This window comes from Anoplopoma fimbria, chromosome 23, assembly GCF_027596085.1.
Source record: "Anoplopoma fimbria isolate UVic2021 breed Golden Eagle Sablefish chromosome 23, Afim_UVic_2022, whole genome shotgun sequence".
Lineage (NCBI taxonomy): Eukaryota > Metazoa > Chordata > Actinopteri > Perciformes > Anoplopomatidae > Anoplopoma > Anoplopoma fimbria.
Window position 1 is genome coordinate 1,925,224 of NC_072471.1, and position 18,249 is coordinate 1,943,472.

The 18,249-nt window shown below is 39.4% G+C and overlaps 1 protein-coding gene across 1 annotated transcript; it reads left to right on the top strand.

Moving 5' to 3' along the window:
* The first annotated feature begins 2,828 nt into the window (after nucleotides 1-2,828).
* Nucleotides 2,829-8,806, top strand: LOC129112312 (arg8-vasotocin receptor-like). Its single transcript, XM_054624361.1, has 2 exons — nucleotides 2,829-3,753; nucleotides 6,756-8,806. The coding sequence occupies exons 1-2, from the start codon at nucleotides 2,841-2,843 to the stop codon at nucleotides 7,040-7,042; spliced, it is 1,200 nt and encodes a 399-aa protein (XP_054480336.1). The 5' UTR covers nucleotides 2,829-2,840; the 3' UTR covers nucleotides 7,043-8,806.
* Nucleotides 8,807-18,249: the final 9,443 nt, after the last annotated feature.

Below are 18,249 nucleotides of genomic sequence, written 5' to 3' on the forward strand. Positions count from 1 at the left end.
CAAGCCGCACACCTGCCTTCAACCTACTCATCCACTCTGCAGTACATCAACCCCGCTCATCCGCTCACTCACCGCCAGATCGTTGCATTTATGTCAGACCTTCCAGCAATTTCCCGTGGACTGATTTCCCGTTGCCGACCCTGCCTGTCTGGACTTCCCTGCCTTGCCTGCACCCCGGTCAACGACCCAGCCTTCTGTCCCCGACCCCGAGTGTAGCCTCTGGTTCCCGTCTGCCTGATCCCCTGCCTGTTTCCCACTGTGAGTCATATCCTGCCTGTCCGTCTGCTGTGTGCTCAGCTTTGAATAAAGCTCCAGAACTTTATCTGTCTCCTGTGTGTAATAGACAATAATCCCTTTCCTTCTTGGAGTCATAACTCAGTCGAATCTTAACACACATATATGTGACTCAGTGACATTTACACTTCATTATATCTAATGTACATAGAGAATGAATGTCCATTAATCCATTAAAAAATCATTTTATTAAAAAACAAACTCTTCAGGAGTTGAAAATCATCAAGTTGCACATCAGCCAAACTATAACTTCCTTAGTAAACTAAATAAGCATATATCCCAAACTTTTCCTTTAACTTTGAAGGTATCTGGTCAAAGTATTGGACCAAATCATCTGGGCACCATGAATACTGCAAAATAACATAAATATATTTAAGGAATGCTTCTGCAGAAACTGAACTGAACAGAACTGGGGCGGCTGTGGCGTAGTGGAGAGCAAGGTAGTTCTCCAATCAGAGGGTCGGTTAGAGTCTGATGGTGGCACCTTGATGGTAGCCTGTCATCAGTGTGTGAATGGGTGAATGGTATGTAATATACTACTGACTGTAAGTCGCTTTGGAGAAAAGCGTCTGCTAAATGACTGTAATGTAATGTAATGTAATGTAATGTAACTGTAGAAGGTTGTTGTTGTTGTTGTTAGAAAAAGCTGTAACTTTGGTGCTTTGTGTTGCTGCCTGCAGGAGTTTGTTCCACTTCTCTCAGTGTTGAGTAAACAAGCAGCGTCTCTGAGGTTACCAGGTTATCGCCACGTAAACACAACGATGCCACACACACACACACACACACACACACACACACACACACACACACACACACACACACACACACACACACACACACACACACACACACAGTATGTCATGGTCAGAATAAAAGAGAAGGCTAAATCAACGTTCAGAGGAGGAGCGGTCAGTGATGTAATTAGATGCTAATTAACCGCATACCATGAATGTGTATTAACGAGCGGTTGCAGGGATGGTGCAGAATTCAGATGTTAATTAATTGATCAGCTCACAATAAAGAAATATTCCGTATTAAAATACCGAGAGTTTTGAAGTTCCAGTCTTTCAAATGTGAGAATGTTCTGCTTTTCTTTAATTAACATTTTTTTACTTTTGGTTGGACAAAACAAGACATTTAAATAAATCACATTGAGATCTAGCAAGCAAGTAAAAAGTTGAATACAAATGTATTATTGAACTCAAAATATAATTTAAAGAAAAATAAAAGTGAAGTTTTAAATCTCGTAAAGGAAACTAGAAGCTCAAATACGAAAGCTTGACAATGAAAACCTGAAATATTATTATAATATTTGGGGATATTATATATTTTTTCCTATTTGATTTGAATTCTGGGTAAAATGATCCTCCATAATTCTTCAAAGCAATGATTTGAAAAAGGTGTGTGTGTGTGTGTGTGTGTGTGTGTGTGTGTGTGTGTGTGTGTGTGTGTGTGGTTGTGTTGTGTGTGTGTGTGTGGTGTGTGTGTGTGTGTGTGTGTGTGTGTGTGTGTGTGTGTGTGTGAGAGACAGGTGTGTGTGTGTGTGTGTGTGTGTGTGTGTGTGTGTGTGTGTGTGTGTGTGTGTGTGTGTGTGTGTGTGTGTGTGTGTGTGTGTGTGTGTGTGTGTGTGTGTGTGTGTGTGTGTGAGTTGGTTGTGTGTGTGTGTGTGTGTGTGTGTGTGTGTGTGTGTGTGTGTGTGTGTGTGTGTGTGTGTGTGTGTGTGTGAGAGGTGTGTGTGTGTGTGTGTGTGTGTGTGTGTGTGTGTGTGTGTGTGTGTGTGTGTGTGTGTGTGTGTGTGTGTGTGTGTGTGTGTGTGTGTGTGAGGTGTGTGTGTGTGTGTGTGTGTGTGTGTGTGTGTGAGAGTGTGTGTGTGTGTGTGTGAGACAGGTTGTGTGTGTGTGTGTGTGTGTGTGTGTGTGTGTGTGTGTGTGTGTGTGTGTGTGTGTGTGTGTGTGTGTGTGTGTGTGTGTGTGTGTGTGTGTGTGTGTGTGTGTGTGTGTGTGTGTGTGTGTGTGTTGTGTGTGTGTGTGTGTGTGTGTGTGTGTGTGTGTGTGTGTGTGTGTGTGTGTGTGTGTGTGTGTGTGTGTGAGAGAGGTTGTGTGTATGTGTGTGTGTGTGTGTGTGTGTGTGTGTGTGTGTGTGTGTGTGTGTGTGTGTGTGTGTGGGGGTGTGAGCTGTCATAAGAGTTTCTCCTTCAGTGTGTTTTGTGATTCGTACCAGGAGCTGCTGTGCGCTGCGAGCGGAGCAACAACCGGATTTATTATTATTTTATTATCATCGTTTAGTTTCTGAGTCTCTGCGGACCAGAGGACCAGAGGACAGAGGACCAGAGGACCAGAGGACAGAGGACAGAGGACAGAGGACAGAGGACAGAGGACAGAGGACAGAGGACCAGAGGACAGAGGACAGAGGACAGAGGACCAGAGGACAGAGGACAGAGGACCAGAGGACAGGACAGAGGACCAGAGGACAGAGGACAGAGGACAGAGGACCAGAGGACCGGACAGCCTGCAGCCTCCGGTGGAGACGGGAGCGCAGCAGACACCATGCTCTTCTCATGCAACATCACGGGGAGAAACTGCAGCGACGGGAACAGCAGCAGCACCGGGACCGGGACCGGGACCGGGAACCGCACAGACCCGTTCGGGAGGAACGAGGAGGTGGCCAAGCTGGAGATCACCGTCCTCAGCGTGGTGTTCGTTGCAGCCGTGCTGGGGAACCTGAGTGTCCTTCTGGCCATGCACCGCACCCGGAGGAAACCATCCCGAGTTCACCTGTTCATGAAGCACCTGAGCCTGGCCGACCTGGTGGTGGCCTTCTTCCAGGTGCTCCCTCAGCTCTGCTGGGAGGTCACCTACCGCTTCTCCGGGCCCGACCCCCTGTGCAGGGTGGTGAAGCACCTGCAGGTTCTCGGGATGTTCGCCTCCACCTACATGATGGTGATGATGACCTTGGACAGGTACATCGCCATCTGCCACCCGCTGCAGACGCTCCAGCATCCAACGCAACGAGCACACTTGATGATTGGATCCACCTGGTTGTGCAGCCTGGTCCTCAGCATCCCGCAGTACTTCATCTTCTCCCTGAGCGAGGTGCAGCCGGGTTCGGAGGTGTTCGACTGCTGGGGTCACTTCGTGGAGCCGTGGGGGCTGCGTGCGTACATCACCTGGATGACGGCCGGGATCTTCATCGTGCCAGTGGCCGTGCTCGTCTTCTGCTATGGTCTCATCTGCTGGACCATCTGGAGGAACCTCAAGTGCAAGACCAGGAGGAGGACAGAGGACACCAAGGATGGGTTCCTGGGTCGGGGGTCTGTCAGCGGCGTTGGCACCATCTCCCGTGCCAAATTACGCACGGTGAAGATGACCTTCGTGATCGTGCTGGCCTACGTGGTGTGCTGGGCTCCGTTCTTCACGGTGCAGATGTGGTCGGTGTGGGACAAGAGCTTCTCCTGGGCCGGTGAGGAGACCTCTGCACCCACCTTAGACCTGGAGGTGCACATGCCCACCTCGTTCTGCAGCTCTGAGCTCCACCCACACCTGTGCTCAGCCACGTGAGACACAATCAGACATGATGAGATGTATAAAACTTATTTTAAAGAATGGCCAAAAGTGAATTTTGTTGATTTTTGTATCGTTTTACACATTTATAGAAGTAATAACTATTCACAAGAAAACAACAGAAACTAGTATATAGTCAAAATATGAAATAACCAATAAAATCCAGGGACTTTTCTAGAAACGATCTTCACTTTTAGGCGTTAAATAAAAAAATATATTTTTAGGAAAATACACATAAAATGAGAGTTGATTTTGTATAATTTTACACATCTCTAGAAGTAATAACTATTCACAAGAAAACAACAGAAACTACAGAAAAGTGTGAGAATCTTGGAAAATCATGTTTTTAAAAAAAAAAATCCATAACTGACATTATGATGATCACTTCACTATATTCAAAATATGAAATAACCAATACGATCAACTTCATGTTTTTTAAATCCAGGGAAGAAACGATCTTCACTTTTAGGCGTTAAATAAAAATATATATTTTTAGGAAAATACACATAAAATGAGAGTTGATTTTGTATCATTTTACACATTTCTAGAAGTAATAACTATTCACAAGAAAACTACAGAAACGTGTGAGAATCTTGGAAAATCATGTTTTTTTTAACTTCACTATATTCAAAATAGTCAAAATATGAAATAACCAATAAAATCCAGGGACTTTTCTAGAAACGATCTTCACTTTTAGGCGAAATGTATAAAACCTATTTTAAAGAATGGCCAAAAGTGATTTTTGTATCATTTTACACATTTCTAGAAGTAATAACTATTCACAAGAAAACAACAAACTACAGAAACGTGTGAGAATCTTGGAAAATCATGTTTTTTTTAAAATCCATAACTGATGTGGAAGACATGATGATGATCACTTCACTATATTCAAAATATGAAATAACCAATAAAAACTTCCTTTAAATCCAGGGACTTTTCTAGAAACGATCTTCACTTTTAGTGTTTTAGGCGTTAAATAAAAATCTTTTTTTTTAGGAAAATACACATAAAATGAGTTGATTTTGTATCATTTTACACATTTCTAGAAGTAATAACTATTCACAAGAAAACTACAAACTACAGAAAAGTGTGAGAATCTTGGAAAATCATGTTTTTTTAAAAAAAAATCCATAACTGACATTATGATGATCACTTCACTATATTCAAAATAGTCAAAATATGAAATAACCAATAAAATCCAGGGACTTTTCTAGAAACGATCTTCACTTTTAGGCGTTAAATAAAAATATATTTTTTGGATGTATTTCGCCCAGAACAGACAAACCAAACACTCCTCCACGCTGAGAAGTTTCAGTCAGTTTGAATCTGCAACATCACCACTAGATGGCGCAGCAGTGATGCACAAAAATGTCACACGGAAACCTGTTTACATTGGTGACCGCTTCACTTTTCCTCTAGCGCCACCATCAGGCTTTGAGCTGAATGCTAACATCAGCATGCTAACACGCTCTTGGTTTAGTGTGTTAGCCTGATAGCATTGGCTTCAATGTTCTTACTTTGGTTTTTGACCCAACACCTGCAGATGAGGCTGATGGGAAAGTCATTAGTTCTGCAGGTGTTGGGTCAAAAACCAAAGTAAGAACATTGACCCGACGAGGTCAGAGGATCACCAACGTTATAACGCTTCATCACAATCCATCCCATAGCTGTTGAGATGTTTCACTTAACCCAAAAATGTGACAAAGAGCAGATGTGAAAGACCAATCTGCAAGAGTGGAAATATCTGCATCCTTCAATTCATCTTTGGAACAAAATATTTTCTATTCTAAAATGCATTAAAAAATGTAAATGTAAGTGTGGAAGGTCACTCTGAAAAGGTGGAAATATTCACTTTGCTTCCGGCCAAACTGTTCCAAAGAATAAATTGAATATTTGAGCAGTCAATGAAGTGTTCTTGATCGTGTGACAGGTGAGGACATCCATCTGACTCTGTAAACTGCCTGAAGCAGCAGCTGCTCTTCCACCTGAGGAATTTCGTTACGGCTTCCAAAAGCAAGTTTAACTGACTCATGAGAGTCCAGGTGCTGCTTTCAGAGGCCTCTGTAGCTGGCAGGAGCTGCTTTCAGAGAAACACTGAGTCAGCTCTCCTTTTCTTTGGCATATAAACAGTCCAAACCCAGAAAAGCTGCTTAAATCCAGAAAGTGAGAAGTTTTGGAAACAAAAAAACTATTCCAAGTATAACATGTTGTGGCTGTCTGGAATGACTGTGTTCAGTGAGAGGGGGAGGCGACCAATCAGCAGCCAGACAGAGCTGTCGACCAATCACAGATCCCCATTGTTTGTCAGGGGAACAAGGGATCATTTAATTTGGCCATTTCATTTAAAATGTTCCTTGAAATACACAAAGAATGAGTTTATCGTAGTATTCATGATACTTCAGTCGACACAAACGGCCTCAAAAAAAGTTTTCAAATTTGATTTAGATTCATATTGATGAGATGAAATAATAACTAGCTCAGGAAGATTTGATCGGCTGTTGGTTCGTAGCTAACTGAGCTAAATGTATCTCCATGAGTTGATTGAAAACACGTCTCTGGCTAACTTTCAATGTTTCCAGCTGACTCGTTTAAAAACAAGGAACTTAAAAGGGCGTCTTTGACATTTTATGTCTCTATTAACATGATTCATGATCATTCAAGACCGAAGCCAACGCTGAAAAACATCTTTTTTCTGAGGCTGTGTTTCAGGCAGGAAGACAGCTAACAGGATGAAATCATCAATGCTAGAAATCCAAATATGTAAATGTCGTGTTTACAGGAGAGGCTCAGTGGAGCTGGAGGGGAGCGTAAACACTGAGCAGGCGGGTCAGTGACTCCTCCAGAGTAAACACCTCAGACTGTTGTTGACATGAAGCCATGTGTTTGTGTTTACTCCCCCAGACTCTGAGAACACCACGGTGACGCTCACCGCCCTGCTGGCCAGCCTCAACAGCTGCTGCAACCCCTGGATCTACATGGTCTTCAGTGGACACTTGCTCTCGGACTTCGCCCGCAGCCTGCCGTGCTGGCGTCCGCTCAGGAGCAAGTTCAGCCAGCAGGACTCGGACAGCAGCAGCGTCCGCCGGACCACGCTGCTGTCCCGCCTGCAGGGTCCGCGACTCTCCGAGCCCTCCAGGGACCTGGACCCGCCCCCGAAAAACTATCTGCCCATCCCGTCTGCGTCATGATTACTGGAAACGTTCCCCGCATGTCTGTTTTTGATTTTGAAGGACGACAACAGAAAACATGACTGCTGGTTTGTAGCAGCGATGGAAGGCGTGATGTCATCGGTGTGCGGTCATGCTTTCAGCTTGTTTGCTTTGGTCCGATCCAGAGAGGGAGCGTCTACTCCTTGGCGGTGTTTGTTTCTTCGAGCTTCACACAGCTGTCTAACACATTTATTTCAGTCTTTGCTCTAATTTAACTTATTTAGAATACGAGCGTCTGTCGTCAACACTGAGAGCCATGCTGTGGAGGAAACGGATTCACGTGTCAACAACCGTTTTTCATCCCCATGAACCCTGCTGCTGTCGGGTTGGATCCTCTCCACATTATGACTCATGAGCTGATCATGTGACATCTGATGGGACCCAGTTGGACATGGTTTGTTCCGGTCTGGTTCAATTGGACTGGGTGTTCTTCAGTCTGCTTCAGTTGGATCTGGGACTGTTCCATTCTGGTTCAGCTGGACCTGTTCTGTTTCAGTGTGTTTCAGTTGGACCTGTTTTTTTCCCCGATCTGGTTCGACTGGACCGGATGTGTTCCAGTCTGCTTCAGCTGGACTGGGACTGTTCCGTTATAGTTCAGTTGGGCCTGGTCGGTTCCTAGTTGAATCAGCTGGAAGTGGTCCACTCCAGTCTGGTTCATTTGGACCTGGCCTGTTCCATTTTGGTTTACCTAGACTTATTTTGTTCAGGTCTGGACCAGCTGGACTGGGTTTGTTCCAGCCTGGTTCAGCTAGACCTGATCAGTTGTGGTCTGATTTAGTTGGATTGCGTCTGTTCCAGTCTTGTTTAGTTGGACATGGTCTGATCCGGTCTTGTTTAGTTGGACATGGTCTGATCCGGTCTTGTTTAGTTGGACATGGTCTGATCCGGTCTTGTTTCAGTCTAATCTGACGTCTTCAGGTCCTCATGAAGAGTTAAAACATGTTTGTCAGACTATCTAAATACATTTCTTTACATTTCAGATTTAGATAAAACAGAAATGTTTTACAGCGCAGTCACAATACTTAAAAATAAAAAGGTACTAGAGCTGCAACTAATGTGTATTCATTTAATTATCATTTAATCTGGGAGTTATTTTCTCAATTATCAATAATCGTTTGCTCTAAAAATTGTAATAAAATTGTGAAAAAGTTTCAGTATTTTCACAAAAAACAAGTTTACAAAATCAAAATCCTTCGTTTGTCCATCTGTCAACTGTTCAAATGCTAAAAGATATTCAGTTTACATTCAGTCTGAAGAGCTGGAATTTGAGTATTTCTTTGCTTTAACTTCCACAGAGTAAAATGAAAAATGGAATGCATCCTGGTAGCTACATACCTTATTATTCTGCTACAACTGGTTTGTTTGTATGTCTTTAAACAAATCACACTTAAGCACAGGATGCAGTGACGGTGCTTATTGACATTGTGTATATAATCATAATTTGTATCACTTCTGCTATTAAAGGGTGAGAGAGTGATAACAAAAAATAACAATTTAATGTTCAATATTTAACTGTATTTCAAATTGCATTTTGTTTAATATAAATAACATTAACAATGTGAATACACATCTTCAGAAACATTTCTTTATGATCAGTTGCACCCCGACTTATGTTGCTTTACATTGGGGTCTATGGCTTGTTAAGCTTCTTTAAGAGACTCATCCCAGATGTGTTGTTGTTGTTGTTGTAAAGATGAAATGTACTCTATATGTTGTTGTAATATATATATTGCTACATGTTGTAAAGAAAGATAAAGGTTATTCGTTGTATCCTCACATGATGTGTGGCTGTTTTTCTCTTTGCACATTGAGAAACTCGTCTTATGCAACAGGATGTTTTTTCTGGTGAAGAGACACAGCTGCTTTTAGAAGAAAACAACGGAGACTCTTAGCAAAGGTTGAACATGTAGAGGAGAACAGCTCAAGAAATGAAAAAACACTGAAATATCTAAACCATTTTTCATTGGATTTCCATTTAAAGTTGTACATGAGAAACAAAAACCTCCATGAGGTAGAACTTTGTAGTTTTGAGTGAAGTCATATGTCAAAACCTTTCGGGTTTATATGTTGAACATGTTAAACTGCTGCTTATTTCCACATCCAGTATCTACAGAGTAACGTAATGCTTCTTATATTTTCTCTCTCTTTTAGCTCTGTTTTTGGTCTCCACCAGCTCCTGAAAGACGTATATCTGTCTCTTTAGCTCAGGGGTGGCCAAACTTTTTTGGATTATGGGAAAGATACAGAACCATAGTGAATGTGTAGTTTTCAACCAGTTACACGGCAAGAAGATTTGAGTTTCTAGACAAGAAAACACGATGTGCCTGTGTACGAAGTGTAGGAGTTTCATAGTGTCTTCTATTATCTAACATTATACTATTACATCACTGATTCCATGATACTTTCTCTTGACTAAGGTGTAAAAGTACTCATTTTCCAAAGCTGGTTCCACCATATGTACGCAATAAAGCTAGATGAATGTTTTCATCATAGTTCAAGAAGTTGTTCACGATGGCAGCAACATCTACTGTTAAAACTAAGAGGTTCAATTTACATACAGTGCAAATGGTGTGGGTGGACAGAAAAGCAATGAACTGAAACCCATTATGAAGCTCAGTAACGATCCAGCAGATGATTCTCTGTGATTTATCTTTAACCATTTGTTGTAACTTTAGAAAAAGAAAAACACTTCAACAGGATTTCCCCCTTTTCTACTTACAGTGGAGAGAACAAAGATGTCCTGTAGATCCTTGATTCCCTCCGGCACATCCCCGACCGAGGAGCTACTAATGGCTTTGATTGTCTGGCTTTGATTGGACTGGAATGAAAGGGGAACGCTGTCATTGCTACAATCATTTTCATATTAATTGAGTTGTGAACAAGAAATCCCAGAGCATGGAGGCTTAAATGAACACCACGCTGACCCTGAGAGGTGGTGATGAAAAGGATCAATGACTTCCTCTTCGAACTAACTTCATTGGTTTAAATCTCTTACAGTATTGCACAAATGGAATTTAAGTATCACGGCACAGCGGCAGCAATTTCATTCAAATAATGAAATCAGTCCAGCTCCCTGTAGCTGGACTGATTCAACTGTGTCTGACAGGATGATTGATGACTTTATGACTTTCAATTCAGCTGCAAAAACACCTTGATGTGCTATAGCAAGATACAGAAGATACAAACTGCTGCATGTCGTACTGCAAGGAACTGAATAACGGACCATAACGTGTGCTGATAAACCCACAACAAACAAGTAAAACCTCTTTCCTATAAAGTTTGTTCTACGTATACGGCCTCTCATCTTATCCCAGTTAGAAGCAGGAGAAGCTTCTGGGATCAGAGCTTCATAAGTTTGAAAGCGCCTCCAAGTCCCCAACAGGTTCAACAAGTCCCCCTGAAATCCTTTCACTCCAGAACCACATCACAACCCCCCTCAGATGTGTGTTTTGTCTGATTTATTTGGTGCAAATGTAACCAGTAAAAACACATGACTCACAGCAACACACGCCGGATCACACAGGACCGCGGGGGGGGGAATCCATAAATCAGTGCAGACTCAGGTGACCCCTGGAGTTGACGTGAAACAGCTGAGGGGACGGAGAAACACAAGAATCTTTATGATAATTCAACCCAGAGCCCCCCCCCCCCCCCCCCCCGCTGGCCTCGAGTCCCAGATGTGAACCCGCTCATAAGGTGAAGCCTTTCAGAGTTACACAACATCATAAGAATGTTGCTGTGTGACGCCCAGGTTCAAAGTGAAAATAATCAGATATGGCAACACTGCACTTAATAAACCGAGATAAAGCCACGGAGAAACCAAACCGTATGAATAAAGAATCAATGAAAAGGTGTTTGGAAACCCCATATCAGGAAAGTTTTGTATTTTGTGAACATGAAGAGAACAGCTCAGTTCAAAGGCAGACAAACCAACCAATCAGCACCTCTGAATCTGTGCACCGTCTTCTGTAAGTCTGCGGGACTAATAAAGGATTATCTTATCTTATCTCTTATCTTATCTTATTGGGTTCCCAACGGTCCTATATGTTGGTGTTAGCATGTTTACATCGGTAAGGATAGTAAGTTAATATCATAGTGTAGTGAGATGAACTGAAACACTCTAAAAGTACTTTAAATCCGAACTACCGTGAGTGAATAATGTGTTATTATCCCAACTGTTTCCTTTTCTTTCCTCCAACAAATTCCAGCGTCCTGTCTGCTTTGAAATCAATCACATTGTCCACGGGGACGCAGATTTATCAGAGAGCTGAATGCAGGAGATTTAGAAAAAGGAAGTGCATTGTTAAAAGACAGGAAGTGTGGATGAATGTGGCTTTAAAATGATGGAGCAGCTTTCATCAGTTAAATGGGCTCGGGTGGAGCCTCATCCTGTTTCCAGAGGATTTAAGTGGCTTTTATCTTTCTATACATCACCAACGCCTCCTTTCCCTTCATTAAGCATACGTTCAGGCCGTCTGTCCATCTCTGCTAACAAACAACGACTATTATGGTCTGTTTACGTTGGTGGAACAGAAGGAAGTACATTCACTCAAGTACAGTTCTAAAAAATGCTACTTTTTACTTCTACTCCTACACATTTCAGAGGTAAATATTGTACTTTTTCATATTTAATTCATTTAAACACTAAGTTATACTGTACCACTAATACAATCTAGCATACAAAGGATCTAAAATACTCTTACTTGTACTCCTTAGTGATAAAAACAGAATACAGTATTACATGTTAATAAAGAAGTGAAAGAAGCCATTCTGCATATTGAGAATTAGTACATTTAAATGATAATAGATAACACATCTGTACTTTTACTTAAGCGACATTTTGATTGCAGGACTTTTTATTGTAATGAAGTATTATTTATGTGGTATTTATACTTCTACTTGAGTAAAGGATCCGAGTACTTCTTCAACCACTGTGTGTTTACTTCTTTTCTAAATGAGGCTCACGATCAAAAGTTACATTCATTATATTAACCTTTATTTAGACAGGTAAAACTCAATGGTTGTTATGGTTTTTAAATTTATACATTCTATTTTTTTTTGTTCAATAAAATGTAAACAAACAAATAAAGCATCAGAAGTTTCAAGAGCACAAGTTGTTGACTTATTAGTCAGTAGTATTTACTCTTTTATAGTAAAGGACGCAGCTCTCTGGAAGTCACAACTTACCACACTTTAATTAAAATAATCATATCAGAACTTTCTTCCCTCAATTAGCACCAGATCACCTGGGAAACTATCGACCTTTAAAATAAGATTGTTTAATAAAATTTCACAATTTACATAAAAAAGAAACATGACATATGTTTTTCTTGATTCATGAAAATACTGCATTAAAGTATGCATCTTGAAATGTTATGAATTCCTGTAAAAAACAGTCAAAACTGAATCACTAGCTCCTTGTCTCGTGTTTTATATCTTTCCACCAAAAAATAAAACCTCCACAGCTCGGATCTTATTTTGAAGTCATAAAAATAGAAGATAAAAAGTCACATGTGTGCAAAACAAGCACTTCCACTGTTTGTGTGTTTATGTGCCGTGTGTGTGTGTGTGTGTGTGTGTGTGTGTGTGTGTGTGTGTGTGTGTGCATTCAGGAAGTGGTTTCCCTGTCGCAGACCTCAGACCCGGGATAAAGAGACGCTAAAGGTCCCAGTGATTAGCTTCTGTAAAATATACTTATAGTATCAAAAGTAAAAGTACTCATAGTGCTGAATTATAGAATATCATATTGTTCTGTTTTTAACATGAACAAATATATTTAAAGTTTAATACATGTCAATGTGGAGCCAATTCTGTATACTTTACTACGAGGAGGGTTAGTAGTACATATAAACATATCATGTTGTGTTATTTAAATGTAAAAAGTATCTAAAAGTGTCAAAAACATAGTGAAGTAGAAGTAGCATCAAGTGGAAATACTTGAGTAAAGTACAAGAATGTCAAAATTGTACATAAATGCAGTTATTGACTTTAATTAAATATACTTTAACTACCATCTCTTTAACCATTAACCCTGAATGTACCTGAGTCATAATTACAAGTCTGAAACATGATCTTCATCCTCATCTAATAACATGCCTCAGATACGTATCCATGGTAACACAAAGTTAAGAGAGGTGCTCCTCTGTAAGAATTCACTTTCAATTTTATACATATCAGGGAAATGAAAGTGACAGGAGGAATCAAAGGAGAATGTTTTCTTTTTGACGGAGCTTCACGGAGCTGATGCTCTCACATCTTGCATCCATCCTGATGAATGGGTTTCAGAGGACGGAGGGGGGGTGTGGGGGTGCGGTTACATAAAGAGGTTCTTGTAGAGCCGGACTGGCAGGAGGGTAATCAGAAGCAGCAGCACTGTTTTCCGACGCGTTGCTGCAGGTTTAGTGTTCGACTGTAAAGGCTGATAAGATGCCGTCACAGGATGCTTTTAGTCTGAAAACACACCAGGATGTTTGAAAAAGGTGCACGAGTGTTTGCATTCAGGTGTTTTTCTTCTTGCCAGGGTGGTTAAAGCCTCTGGAATAGAGTGCAGCTTAACATGGGGACAAAAAAAACATTTATTTGTGTTAGCAACGAATGGAAGGAAAGCAGCTCAGAGTGAATCACAGAAAAACAAAACGGACACGAAGGAAACCGCAGCAAGAATGTGAAAAACACAGACGTTTAAAATACATGTACACACTCATCTAAGAAAAGAAGGTCTGATGGGATTATACACTGACAGCATGTTCTAGAGGGGCTCTGGAGCCAGACCTGTCAGAAACACTGTAACCGTGGATACAGGAATAATAAAAACACACTGATGTTCCTGAGATCAAAAAACATCTTTTATCTTACAAGGTTACTTTGTAGAGCGAGATCAGAGTTTGATGTATTCAGACTTTGTTAATGTTTTTCTGCAGACAGATGGAAAGAAACATTTACTGAAGTGCTCTGAGGTCGGTTAGTAGGTTCTGGCTTCTTGAAACGTTATTGGATATGTATTTGAGTTTGCCAGAAGATGAGTCGTCGATAAGGTTTGTGGCTTTGAGCGTCTTCAGCAGTATGTTTCTAAGCAGAGTCCAGTATCATTCTACTAATTAGAGATCAAAGAAATAACACAAAATAAGTAAAAGCTTCAGTATTTATTCCTGGTAGTCGGGAGAAGGATTAAAAGCCTTTAGACCTTCAAGTTTGGATACAAAAAGAAATATAATGTTTATTTATGTAATATATAAATATATAAAATTCAAAGGCTGAACTGTTGCTGCTATAACAAGACAAAATGTCATCTTAGGTCTGTGTTAAAGCTCAATAAAACCTTTAAAAGGTGAAACACAGACAGGACATTAATAAGTCATATTTAATTTAATGACCAGCAAATGCCAGCCTCCTGTATCAGTTTATGTATCAACCGGTGGAAAATCCAGTCCAGATGAGCCAATAAATAGCAGCCAGACTCTGGTTCACAACGAGCTGCAGGCTGAACTCGTCTGACTGTCGCTACAAACGCTCCGCTGGGAAAGAAGAAGAAATAATCTGATCACAGCACGCTGATCTGAGCCGGCTGCATCCTGTGTGGGCGCTAAAAGAGACGTCCTGTGGCTTCATTTAGGATCTACATCATCATCATCATCATCTCCATCATCATCATCATCATCATCATCATCTCCATCATCATCATCATCATCATCATCATCATCATAATCATCATAATCAGTAATTCATTCAGCTTCACAAGCTTAAAAAAGGTGAAGATCAGTGATTCAGTGGAACTCCTGTCACATGAACGCTAGTGAACGACACCATGGAGTACATGGAGAGATTGTTGATGAAAAGAAAACATTATTTGATTGAAAAAATATATATATACATATTGAGTCGGCTGGGATCGGCTCCAGCCTCCCAGAGACCCTTTAAAAGGAAAAGCTAACAGTTAGCTTAAAGTAACGGATAGATTGTTACAAACAATAAATATATATTTGAAAGTTGAATTTATTTTATTTTCATTACTTAAATCGGTTTTAACGATTTACCCATTAGGTTACTATTGGCTAAATATTTCCATTATTTAACCATTATTTTTAGCCAATTATTTAAACTATTTATCTATTGTTTTTAGCTAACTATTTAAACTATTTATCTATTGTTTTTAGCCAGTAAATTACAACTATTTATCCATTACTCTTAGCTAACTATTTCTACAATTTATGGATTAGTTTTAGTCAACTAATTCAGATTAACCTAATAAAATAATAAACAAAAAGTAATGCATAAGTAATAATAATAATAATAATAATAATAATAATAATAATAATAATAAGTTGAAATAGTTAGCTAAAAAAGGACAGAAATAGATAAACATAATGGTCGATCCATCAAGCTTCTGCCAATCAAAGTGATGGTAGAACGACTGCAAACTTGACTAAAGCAACCTAAGAATTGACAGTTCAATTGTATGAATAAAATGTTTTAACAACATCCATGTTTACGTAGTTAGTATTCGGTTTAAAATCATTAAAAATGAATTAATTTGGAGGATGATGGGTGTCGATGAGGAGGTGATTGAGTTCATGTGAGAGGCTGGTTACCACTACGGAGAACTCACTTCTGCTGCTTTCATTTTCTTTATACAAGTTCAAGGTTCTTATATAAAACTCCCAGAAATTGTCATAAAACACCAAACAGATGTTCAAAAACTTAAATATTCAGGTTTATTTGAAGCCTTTATATTCTCTGACAAACGAATGCAACTTCATGAATGCATCGGGGAGGATTGTGAATAATGAGCTAATAATAATCTGTGCAGAACGCGATGGACTTCAAACGCTGACCTTTTAGGCAGGTCATGCAGAGAAATAACTGCAACAAAAAGGTCCAGGTGCTTTGCTGCTCCTGGAACGACACTCCATCATCCTAACGGGTTCCATGAGACACCGTCAGAGTCCTGCCTCTGATCCAGCTCACTGAAAGAAAATGAAAGAGGTGCTGCTTTTTGGTTGTTTTTCTACTCCGAAACCCAACAACACAGATAGATGTTGTTGTCATGGTTCTGTGCAGGAATAAATGTACCATAAACTTGAGAGGTGATGGCATTAGTGTTCATAAATAGCAATAATAATATCTAGATTTATAAGCAAGGGGCACAAATAAAATGAAGTACAATGATGGATCACTGGGCAAAGCATGAAAACCAAATAAAGAAAAGCAATATAGGTCCACCTGGGAGTGGTACTACCAAAATACAATAAAAAGATCAAATTGTACCATTAAACCGCGAAGGCAACACGACAGAGTACCAGCATGTAAGGAGTACGCAGACGTCACTGAGCAGAGATAATGAAAAACAGCTCATAAAAGTGAAAATAGTTGATTTATGTGCAAAGGTTTTTTTGGATCAGAGGTGGAAGAAGTACTTTTCATTATTGAAATCTCTGAAAAACAACTAAATCAATGTTATAAACGTTGTTGAGTTGTATTTTACATTATCCAAAACGCCACATATTTACAATACTTGGTCATTTTTACGATATATATATATTAACTATATTAAAGCTGCAGATATTGCATTTATTCATGTTTCTTGCAAAAAGCTACATTTTACAAGATTACATTTGAATGCATCTTGATAAAATTATAATTGACCTTTTCCAAATGTCAAAATTGTACTTGCAAAACAAAAAAACTTGAGTAAATGTACTTAGTTACGTCCCACAACTAACTTCTGCCTCCATCCAAATAACATTCTGGGGAAGCGTCTGATTTGCTTGTGGCCATTAAAGTTTGCATTTAAAGATGTATTTTCTCTAAAAACAACGTCCCAGTCTCTGGATTCAGACTTCACTGAGGCAAAGCTTCATTTGGAACATTTTCTGCCGGAGGTTAAAACAGAGGTCTGCTCTTTATTATTGTATAAGCTTCAGAGCATCACAGACTTAACTCATTGAAAAATACAGACATTACAAAACGCTGTGAGGAATTATGTTGATAACAGCGCCCCCTAGTGGCCGACTGAGCTTCCTGCAACTACAACTTTTGAACAGCTTCAGAAAGTTTCTGACACTTTAGGGTCATTTTAAATCCTGCAGATTATTGTGCTGTGGAATAAAAGTAAACGTTTTGTAACCTCGTGTATTTAAATAAACATAAAACTATTTTATAAATACAGCAATAACATTCAATTATTTCCTAGACCTATACGACGCATTCTGACTTTATTCTGCTCATTCATATGATGCAAAATACACATTTTATCTTCAAAGCATTAAGGGTCTACATTAAGAGTTTGCTCTGTATAGAGTAGAGGTGGAAGAAGTTTTTAGATCTTATAGTTAATAATATAATAATAAAATTACTAGTACCACACAGTGAAAATATATTTCAGTAAAAGTGTGCAAGTAATACCAGTAAAATGTATTTAAAGTAAAAGTATTGATTGATCAGGAAAATGTTCCCTGTCAGTGTTTTACTAACTATATCTGATGATTCTTCTGCATTAATGTGTATTTATTTTAACTCCTTATTATCCAGTTGGGTAGTTTAATCTACAGCAATGCATCATATTCTATAATATGTATTAATTACAATCTAAAGCTGTCAGACAAATGAAGTGGAGTAAAAAGTACAATATTTACCTCTGAAATGTAGGAGTAGAAGTACAACTAGATTTCTCGTGAGTAAAGTTGTCATATTTTTGTTTATAAAATTAAATTAAGTTATGCTGCTCATTCCACATCGTTTGTCTGAGCTGTGAGTTTCTGTAACGTTAGACATGTTTATCAAACATCATCGTTGTCCTGCTGCTTTATTGTTACATCACCCGCATTAAATTGTAGTTTATTGATAATTCCTATTTATTTTAATGCAGAATTATACTATCGTCCAGTGGTGGAACACAACTATTTGAAAAAGTAAAAGTAAAACAAAAAAATACTGAATTTAAGTACATTGTATGCTACTTTATTCTTCTTCTACACTACAATCAAATAATTGATAGATTCAGTAATTTACAGATTTAGATTATTTAAACACATAAATTATGATAGGATTACAGTTTTAAGCCACTCAGCTGTATATAAAGTAATTAAAATTGGTCCGACATTTCCCAGCTGTAATATTAAAATGATAAACACGATATTTTCATTTGATGCTAAATCTTTAACAAAAACAAACTACATGGTTATAATAAA

What these genes read in the sequence shown, in the direction of transcription:
- LOC129112312 (XM_054624361.1), top strand. Translation starts at nt 2,841, where the DNA reads ATGCTCTTCTCATGCAACATCACGGGGAGAAACTGCAGCGACGGGAAC. An exon ending in CAAGAGCTTCTCCTGGGCCG is followed by an intron (nt 3,754 to 6,755) that starts GTGAGGAGACCT and finishes TTACTCCCCCAG; the next exon opens with ACTCTGAGAACACCACGGTG.